Below are 10,684 nucleotides of genomic sequence, written 5' to 3' on the forward strand. Positions count from 1 at the left end.
AGGAAAAGCAGCCAACAAGTGCTCAGCATATGTGGGAACTCCTTCAAGACTGTTGGAAAAGCATTCCAGGTGAAGTTGGTTGAGAGAATGCCAAGAGGGTGCAAAGCTGTCATCAAGGCAAAGGGTGGCTACTATTTGTTTAACACTATTTTGGTTACTACATGATTCCATATGTGTATTTTCATAGTTTTGATGTCTTCAGTATTATTCTACAATGTAGAAAATAGTAAAAATATAGAAAAACCCTTGATTGAGTAGGTGTGTCCAGACTGGTACTGTACGTATGTAGAATTTCTAATGCAGAAGCACTAGTAAATAGGTAAAAAAATCTCATTATACATATGTAGAATTTCAAATGCAGAAGCATTAATAAATGGGTAAACAACAGTGGGAAAACTTGTATCTTGAAGTATAGTACACACTTCATAGCTTTTTGGAACCGTAAAGGTTCATACACTATATACCCATAGTAGTAGGCACTTTAATCTATGTCAGTCTCTCTCCATTTCTCTCTCTCTCTCTCAATCTCTGTCTGTCTCAGGGCCCTCTGCGATCCAGGTTTGCCCTGCACCTCACTCCAGGGCCTTCATGTTGATCACTTCCACCTCCACTAGATGCCTGGGGGGGCTTCTGAGCTGTATCAGCTGAGTGAGAGCTCCCTGAGTGTCTGCCTAAATGTCTAGGAAACTGGCTGGCTCCAGGACACCTGGAAGGCCTGGTGCCCACGCCCAGCCCAGAGCTCCTGTGGGTGGGCTTTGTTGCCTCAGAGAGGTGGGTGTCTCTGGGTGGGTGAGGTTGGAGAAAGGCAGACTCGGAGTAGGAGCTGCAAATGCGAGGGAGGGAGGGAGGGAGGGAGGGAGGGAGGGAGGGAGGGAGGGGTAATGGGGTTAAAAGAATGAGGAGAGGAAGGGAGTTAGATGATCAATGTCAAGAATTAAACCATAAATATAAACGGTACAGCATATGTTCATTGCAGGAAATATGTTGGGAGCATATAGTCAGGGCCAGATACTGTATGTCTAGAGCTTAGGTCTGGAGTGTACTGGTCAGGCAGGTCTTACGTGTGTTCCCGGGGGAGTAGCAGCCACTGTCTGATGTTGAGGGACTGTCGGACACTCCTGTGTCTGCTGCTATAGGCCTCAGCAGGTCCTCCTCTGAAACACCATGAGAGACAACAGAGCTGTTTTAGATGTTTTCACACACACACCAGACAGGGTTAGGACATTGGCTTACAGGTTGTGACTGTGGCTGTAGCTGGGGTCTGGAGGCAGGTCAGACAGGGATTGGGATGGACCCACACGTGCAGAGAAGGAGGGGAGGGAGTTGAGGGTGGGGGGGGGGGTGGGGGGGGTTGAGGTGTAGCTTCATCAGGGCTTTCTTCCTCTAGAAGCAGACGGGAAGGACCCAGGGATGATGCCAAGGCATGGCTGCGGGAAGACGTTCTGGGCTGGGGGTGTAGAACAGAAGGTCTGACTGAGGGTCCCACACCACCGCATGCTGCACGTACTACGACCCAGGACACACACACACTAATAGGTATTGTCGTGTTACCTATTTGAAATAGTACTACCTAAAGCCTCAATCTTCTGCTTTCCTTGTGTTCCAGTAGGAGAGTGAATATGAGACTATGAAGTCTGGCAATGCGAGACTACAGTATTTACCTGTGTTGTCGGTCTCCAGGTGAAACAAGTCCAGACCACAGTGTTGGAACGTTCCCTCACCTTCCCTCTGCGGGTGGCGCAAGCTGTTTTTAGTCACCCCGTACAGACTGATCTCGCTTCTGCTCCCCTTCACTCCCACTCAGGGCTGTCAAGTGTGTGTGTGTGTGTGTGTGTGTGTGTGTGTGTGTGTGTGTGTGTGTGTGTGTGTGTGTGTGTGTGTGTGTGTGTGTGTGTGTGTGTGTGTGTGTGTGTGTGTGTGTGTGTGTGTGTGTGTGTGTGTGTGTGTGTGTGTGTGTGTTTTTTTAGCATTCCAGACATGATAGCAATGGTGAGAGACATCTCCATAGCAATGATGTCACGCCCTGACCTTAGAGAGACTTTTTATGTCTCTATTTGGTTTGGTCAGGGTGTGATTTGGGGTGGGCATTCTATGTTTTGTTTTCTATGATTTTGTGTTTCTATGTTTTGGCCGGGTATAGTTCTCAATCAGGGACAGCTGTCTATCGTTGTCTCTGATTGGGAACCATACTTAGGTAGCCCTTTTCCCTCTTTTAGTGTGGGTAGTTAACTTTGTTTGTGGCACTATAGCCCTTAAGCTTCACGGTCGTTTTTGTATTGCTTATTGTTTTGTTGGCGTCATTCCTAAATAAAAGTAATGTATGCTCACCACGCTGCACCTTGGTCCGCTTCTTCCAGCATCGGCCGTGACAGAACTACCCACCACCAAGGGACCTAGCAGCGTGCGCCATCCTGGAGGACGAGCTGGACCGGGGAGGAGAGAATGGCAGGGGACAAGACCCGGTCACGGAAGCCCGAGAGGCAGCTCCCCAAAAAATTTGGGAGGGGCACACGGGGAGATTGGCGGAGTCGGAGTTTAGACCTGAGCCAACTCCCAGTGCTTACCATGGGGAGCATGTGACTGGTCAGGCACCGTGTTATGGGGTGATGCGCACGGTGTCTCGAGTGAGCATTCACAGGCCGGTGTGCTCTGTGACAGCGTCCCGCATTTGCCGGGTGGAAGTGGGCATCCAGCCAGAACGGGTTGCGCCAGCTCTGCGCTCGAGACCTCCAATGCGCCTCCACGGCCCAGTGTATCCGGTGCCAGCGCCAAGAACCAAGCCTCCAGTATGTCTCCCCAGCCTGGTGAGTCCTGTGGCTGCTAAAAGAACCAGGCCTCCTGTATGTCTCCCCAGACTGGTGAGCCCTGTGGCAGCTCCATGTACCAGACTGCCCATTCGTTTCCATACATTCACTCCAGTGATGATCCATGGCAAGAAGCCTCCAGTGATGATCCATGGCAAGAAGCCTCCAGTGATGATCCATGGCACGAAGCCTCCAGTGAGGAGTCATGGCACGAAGCCTCCCACGACGGCCTCCAGTCAGGAGCCTCCAGCAACGGCCTCCAGTCCGGAGCCTCCAGCGACGGTCTCCAGTCTGGAGCCTCCAGCGACGTTCTCCAGATCGGAGCCTCCAGTGACGTTCTCCAGTCCAGAGCCTCCAGCGGCTGTATCCAGTCCGGAACCCCCAGCGACGGTCCCCAGTCCGGAGCCCCCAGCGACGGTCCCCAGTCCGGGGGCCCGCAACGAGGGTGCCCCTTCCGGGGCCCGCAACGAGGGTGCCCAGTCCGGGGTCGGCGACGAGGGTCCCCGCACCAGAGGTGCCACCAAAGTGGGGTGAGCCAGTGGTGGAGCGGGGTCTGCGTCCCGCACCTGAGCCGCCACCGCGGATAGATGCCCACCCAGACCCTCCCCTATAGGTTCAGGTTTTGCGGCCGGAGTCCGCAACTTTGGGGGGGGGAGCCTTTTTTTGACCTTAGAGAGCCTTTTTATGTCTCTATTTGGTTTGGTCAGGGTGTGATTTGGGGTGGGCATTCTATCTTTTGTTTTCTATGTTTTTGTGTTTCTATGTTTTGGCCAGGTATTTTTCTCAATCAGGGACAGCTGTCTATCGTTGTCTCTGATTGGGAACCATACTTAGGTACCCCTTTTTCCCTCCTTTAGTGTGGGAAGTTGTCTTTGTTTGTGGCACTATAGCCCTTAAACTTCACGGTCGTTTTTGTATTGTTTATTGTTTTGTTGGCGTCATTCCTAAATAAAAGTAATGTACGCTCACCACGCTGCACCAATTACACTCATTGGAGTCGATTACACACATTGGAGTCAATTACGCTCATTGGCGTCAGTTACACTCATTGGTGCCAATTACACTCATTGGAGTCAATTACGCTCATTGGAGTCAATTACACTCATTGGCGCCAATTACACTCGTTGGAGTCAATTAAACTCATTGGAGCCAATTAAACAAATTGGAATCAATTACACACATTGGAGTCAATTACACTCATTGGTGCCATTTACACCCTTTGGAGTCAATTACACTCATTGGAGCCAATTACACTCATTGGAGTCAATTACACTCATTGGAGCCAATTACACTCAATGGCGCCAATTACACTCATTGGAGTCAGTTACAGGCATTGGAGCCAATTAAACTCATTGGCGCCAATTCAACTAATTGAAGCCAATTACACTCATTGGAGCCAATTACAGTCACTGGAGTATTTGACATAGGCTTTGAAAAAGCACCTGTGTATGAATGCGGACAGTACCATTAGTACTTCCTAGAAATTAGACTTTAAGGATGCTTATTTTAATGTTAGCTCACATAATATCCTTTTAAAGTTACAATTACACTTTAAGGAGGTTTATTTTAAGGACCCTGAACTCTCGTGTATTTTCTGCGCTATGCAACGCTTTTACAACATACAGAAGTGTGCTGGTTATCAAGGGGCAAAGTATTGTCAAAAATGTTTTTAATAAAGAGACGAGCTTAAAGTTTTCTTTACTGACCATCATTTTCACTTGTCTGACCGCTTGCATGATGACAAGTGTCTCACACGACTGGCCTATCTGGGTGATGTTATTTCTCACCTGAATGATCTGAATCTAGGATTACAGCGACTCTCCGCAACTATATCCAATGTGCGGAACAAAATTGAGGCTATGATTAAGAAGTTGGAGCTCTTCTCTGTCTGCATTAACAAGGACAACACACAGGTCTTTCCATCATTGTATGATTTTTTGTGTGCAAATGAACTCAAGCTTACGGACAATGTCAAATGTGATATAGCGAAGCACCTGAGTCAGTTGGGTGAGCAATTACGCAGGTACTTTCCTGAAACAGATAACACAAACCACTGGATTCGTTATGCCTTTCATGCCCTGCCTCCAGTCCACTTACTGATATCTGAACAAGGAAGGCTCATCGAAATTGCAACAAGTGGTTCTGTGAAATGTTTATTTAATTTAACCAGAAGCCACTGCCAGATTACTGGATTGGGCTGCGCTCAGAGTTTCCTGCCTTGGCAAATCGCGCTGTTAAGACACTGATGCCCTTTGCAACCACGTACCTATGTGAGAGTGGATTCTCGGCCCTCACTAGCATGAAAACTAAATACGGGCACAGACTGTGTGTTGAAAATGATTTAAGACTGAGACTCTCTCCAATACAACCCAACATTGCAGAGTTATGTGCATCCTTTCAAGCACACCCTTCTCATTAACCTGTGGTGAGTTATTCACAATTTTATATGTAAGATGGTTAAATAAAGAGCAAAAATATTGATTATTATATTATTATTTGTGCCTTGGTCATATAAGACCTCTTTTGTCACTTCCCACGAGCCAGGTTGTGATAAAAAATCTCACACTCATTCTTATGTTTAATAAATGTATAGTGTGTTGTGTGGCAGGCTTAAAATGATGGCAAATAACAACATTGAGAGTGCGCTGACCCTGGTGCTGGAGGGGTAGGCAGCTGGAGGTTGAATGTTTGAAGGGGTACGGGACTATAAAAAGTTGGGGAACCACTGATTGAGTGTATATATAAATCAATGGCTGTGCAGCTTGTCACCTCTCAGGAGAGTGGTACTTAGCAGAGAGCTGGGCAAAGCGACGACCGTGTCCTTGAGAGTATTAACATCCATAATCCAATGTGCCTTGTCATTGTCAAAGGACTGGCTGGCTCAGTGGAGTGGTAGCCTACTTTTGCTTGACACAGCAAGTCCAACTCTCCAACCAACTCTGCCAGTTTTGGCACAGAGTTCGGGGCCATAGGAGTAGTCACATAATTGGCCACAAGGTGGCACTACAGGAAAGGAAGTGAATAGATGCATAGACATAGTTTTATGTTTTCAGATTGATTATGCAGTGTGTGCTTTATTCATAATCACAGCAGGAATGAACCAAACAAGACCATGTGACCACTCATCGTGCTAAGACTCCGTTTTATTCTTTTGGATGAACTAATAACAATTATAGACATAGAGCACAATCACTTCCTATCACAAACTACTCAAACATAGCTTTAGAATAGATACGATTGCACTGGAGAGATACGCTCATTTTGTTGTTCATATGGCGTCACGGGATACATTGTTGATCTGTGTTCGATTATCTAGCCAGGGCCAGACCCACCATGTTCTGGGCTCTGCTGAAGATGGAATAGTACTGTCGGATGAAGATGTCACCCAGAATCCACAGGTTGGAGTTACTAGACTGGAGACCGGTGCGGCAGCCATAGTAGGTGGACTGTACGGGTGGCAGAGAGACAGAGAACTATTCAAAACAATGTTACGGTCACTTCATGGCTACGTAAGATCTACACACACCACAGACACACACACACACACACACACACACACACACACACACACACACACACACACACACACACACACACACACACACACACACACACACACACACACACACACACACACACACACACACACACACACACACACACACACACACACACCTGGCGGACGTAGGTGGAGGCTGGGAGAGTGAAGGCCTGTCCGTGGATGTGGAAGACCATCGCTGGCATGTTGTTGACGTTGTTACAGTTCACCACATTCTGAAAAGAGAGAGAGACAAATAGAGGGAGGAGAGGAGAGAGAGGTATGAGAGGAGAGAGAGGTATGAGAGGAGAGAGAGGTATGAGAGGAGAGAGAGGTATGAGAGGAGAGAGAGGTATGAGAGGAGAGAGAGGTATGATAGGACAGAGAGGTAGGAGAGGAGAGAGAGGTATGAGAGGAGAGAGAGGTATGAGAGGAGAGAGAGGTATGAGAGGAGAGAGAGGTATGAGAGGAGAGAGAGGTATGAAAGGAGAGCGAGGTATGAGAGGAGAGAGAGGTATGAGAGGAGAGAGAGGTATGAGAGGACAGAGAGGTAGGAGAGGAGAGAGAGGTATGAGAGGAGAGAGAGGTATGAGAGGAGAGAGAGGTATGAGAGGAGAGAGAGATATGAGAGGAGAGAGAGGTATGAGAGGAGAGAGAGACGATGAATTAAACAGCGTTTGCTTTGTGAGGTAGACTGTGTTAGTTATTTTATGGTTGTTGTTGAGTTATGTCAGTAGTGGTGATGGGAACAAATCATTTACACAACATTATGCCTGGCTCTCTGTGACACATCACCAAAACAATATTATATGACTTACGTCTCCGTTGGCGGAGTGGGCTCCCACAGCACGAGCCATGCTGGAGATGTCGGCCTGAGGTCCCACAATATTAGAGGTGCCGGTGTCCACGATAGCCTGGCAGCCGCCGTTACAGGCCACAATCTGGCCGTTCACAGTCACACTGCAATGGACACACAGATATACACAGATCAGGAGGAGATGGCTACTTGAGAACTGTACTGAACCACTTCATCAACCAGTATCATAGGATTATATAACCCATTAATAACCATTTATTTACTTCTGTAACTGTAACAGTACCTGTCGACGGTGATCTGCCAGTACATCTGAGAGGACAGGGGGATCCATGCGATCTGGCCTTGGTAGTAGTTGGGGTCAACGCCTCCGAAGGTCACCATGCTACCAACCGCAGAGTTACTGGAGATGGATGACAACAGAGAGAGATGGAGAGAGAGGGGGGGGGTGAGGGGAGAGAGGGGGGGAGAGAGAGAGAGAGAGAGAGAGAGAGAGAGAGAGAGAGAGAGAGAGAGAGAGAGAGAGAGAGAGAGAGAGAGAGAGAGAGAGAGAGAGAGAGAGAGAGAGAGAGAGAGAGAGAGAGAGAGAGAGAGAGAGAGAGAGAGAGAGAGAGAGAGAGAGAGAGAGAGAGAGAGAGAGAGAGAGAGAGAGAGAGGAGAGGCAGAGAGAGAGATAGAGAGAGAGAGAAGAGGCAGAGAGAGGGAGAGAGAAGTTGCGTCAGTTCATAGTTCCATGTCTGCCAAGCCATGATGGTATGTGGGAGCCATGTGGCTCTGGTCAAAAGTATACAAAACTATATAGGGAATAGGGTTCCATTTCAGACACAGCCCTGGTTGACCTCCACTCTGACCACTCACCGAGTCAGGTAGACAGAGAACATGTCCTGGTTGACGAGATGCTGGGTCATCATGTTGTCAAAGACTGGTGTGGCCTGAGAGGCTGCCAGGCGGGGGTAAGCCAGACCCAGGATACCATCAGCCTTCATATGAGCCATGAAGGGAGCCTCCGATTGACTCAGCCCAAAGATCTGGTTCTTCACAGGGATCCCACCCACCTACAGAGGACCAGGAAGAGGAGGACATGGAGGAGAAGAAGAGGAGAGAGGAAGAAGGAAGAAGAGGAGAATATTTGAGATAGTACTGAAACCTACACAATGTTTCCCGTCCTCATGTTGTTTCGTTGAATTCTGTTCCTTACCACAACGGTGTCGAAGCCCTCGAAGCCAGTCATACTGCCAGTGCCGTATTGGATGGACAGGCTCTTCCCAGCATTCTTGAAGGTAGAGGACAAACCGGGGTTGAACCTGTTGTGGTTGGCTGGAAGGAGGGGAGACACGATTAGCCTGGGAGTGTTTGTGTGTGTGTGTTTGTGCGTGTGTGTGTTTGAGCATGTGTGTGTGTTACAAACCGCAAGCTGCGCTGCTGCAGTAGACGGAGGGAATCCACAGGTTGGATGAGCCAGTGTCAAAGATGACAGTGAAGGACTGAGGAGGAGTTCCAATGGAGATCACTCCAAAATAAGCCAACTAGAGAAGATCAAATAATGAAATAATGATTTGTATTAATAAATACCTCCCCCTACCCTACGATATTATAAGAATTAGCTGCATGACACCAGAATACCTAAAGGTCATCAGTAATCGAATTGTTGATTTCAAACTAAAGTTCTCCTGGTGGATCAATAATTCATTTAGGAAGAAGAGGCCAAAAGAGGTGCTTCAGCCTTCTCTGCTGCCTCACACAGTGGAAAGTGGAAAGTGCTTTCCATTCTCATGCTTACATCAGCGTCGTTGGTCATCTGCTCGCTGGAGACATATAGGTTCTGGTCGTCAAACCTGGTGGGGTTGAAAGGGAACTTCCCTCTGTACTCATTCCACAGACCCTGCTCCTCCAGGCTCTCCCTGGCACTCTTCCCCTTGATCAGCGGCACCCTGTGGAGGAGGAGAAGTCCGGTTAGGCAAGCAGCTCAGTTACAGAAAGTTTCTGGTCAAAGGTCCAAGACCTTCTGGTCAAACCATTGCAATAAACGTTATGGCAGCATAGGCTAAACAACTGTGTGTGACTATTCAAATCATTCACTCATTTTGGGGCATTATACCTTTCACTGCCTTCTGATCTGTAGTGTAATGTAAATATAGGAGTATAGCAGGAGTATAGCAGGAGTATAGCGGGGGTATAGTAGGAGAATAGCAGGAGTATAGTAGGAGTACAGCAGGAGTATAGCAGGAGTATAGCAGGAGTATAGCAGGAGCACAGCAGGAGTATGGCGGGAGTATAGCGAGAGTCTAGCGGGAGTATAGCGGGAGTATAGCGGGGGTATGGCGGGTGTATAACAGGAGAATAGCATGAGTACAGCCGGAGTATAGTAGGTGTACAGCGGGAGTAAATTGGGAGTATAGCCGGAGTATAGCAGGAGTATAGCATGAGTATAGTAGGAGTATAACGGGGGTATAGTTGGAGTATAACAGGAGAATAGTATAGTAGGAGTACAGCAGGAGTATAGCGGGAGTATAGTAGGAGTACAGCAGGAGTATAGTAGGCGTTTAACAGGGGTATAGCAGGAGTATAACAGGAGTACAGCAGGAGTACAGCAGGAGCACAGCAGGAGTATAACAGGAGTATAACAGGAGTATAGCAGGAGTATAACAGGAGTACAGCAGGAGTACAGCAGGAGCACAGCAGGAGTATAACAGGAGTATAACAGGAGTATAACAGGAGTATAACAGGGGTATAGCAGGAGTATAACAGGAGTACAGCAGGAGTACAGCAGGAGCACAGCAGGAGTATAACAGGAGTATAACAGGAGTATAGTAGGCGTATAACAGGGGTATAGCAGGAGTATAACAGGAGTACAGCAGGAGTATAGTAGGAGTATAACAGGAGTATAACAGGAGTACAGCAGGAGTATAGTAGGAGTTTAACAGGGGTATAGCAGGGGTATAACAGGATTAACGTACTGGATGATGCATTCCGAGAGTGCCACCACGGCACACAGAACGATAGCCCACTTCATGATGCGATGTCTGGTCTGCTCAGCTGTCACCTGTAGAACTCGTTCACCTGTGCCAAGAAGCAATTCGTCAATCAACCCATCAAACGCAATGTATTGCAGTTCTTTTGCTCAGCGCAAACCAAGCAAGGTAGAGACCATTGAGAGGAACCAGACTCACCTGTAGATGCCTGTGGATGAGTGATCTGAGACGTGTGTGTGTGTGTTGTCTTATATACAGACGGTCCACAGTTCTAACTCTGCTTTCCTTTATCGCTACGATAAGAGAGTTTGCACCTGCCATGATAAGTAATGGTGAAATAATGGATGACCTCGAGACAATGTCAATCTGACGATTACCTGGGAAATGTACAGTATGTTGGTTCCAACGGCTACATTACAGTAATGTGTGTATACTGTTGAAAAGTGCCAGTTCTAATCATATAATGGCTAAGCTGCCAGACTTCTCTCTAGGAGATGAGATGACTTGTGTTGACTCAGTGATATAAAGTAAAGGTCCCCACTTGCAAATACCCTCC

The 10,684-nt window shown here is 47.8% G+C and overlaps 1 protein-coding gene across 1 annotated transcript; it reads right to left on the minus strand.

Annotated features, from left to right (window-relative positions):
• Window positions 1–5,919: 5,919 nt before the first annotated feature.
• On the minus strand, window positions 5,920–10,348 carry LOC139570035 (pepsin A-like). Its single transcript, XM_071391478.1, has 10 exons — window positions 10,327–10,348; window positions 10,114–10,216; window positions 8,937–9,087; window positions 8,565–8,682; window positions 8,355–8,473; window positions 8,015–8,211; window positions 7,443–7,559; window positions 7,161–7,302; window positions 6,480–6,578; window positions 5,920–6,250 (listed from the first exon to the last, which is right to left on the minus strand). Exons 2-10 carry the CDS (start codon window positions 10,167–10,169, stop codon window positions 6,113–6,115), a joined length of 1,137 nt encoding a protein of 378 aa, XP_071247579.1. The 5' UTR covers window positions 10,170–10,216; window positions 10,327–10,348; the 3' UTR covers window positions 5,920–6,112.
• Between the last annotated feature and the right edge of the window lie 336 nt (window positions 10,349–10,684).

The sequence above is a fragment of the Salvelinus alpinus genome, chromosome 3 (assembly GCF_045679555.1).
Source record: "Salvelinus alpinus chromosome 3, SLU_Salpinus.1, whole genome shotgun sequence".
NCBI classification, from domain to species: Eukaryota; Metazoa; Chordata; class Actinopteri; order Salmoniformes; family Salmonidae; genus Salvelinus; species Salvelinus alpinus.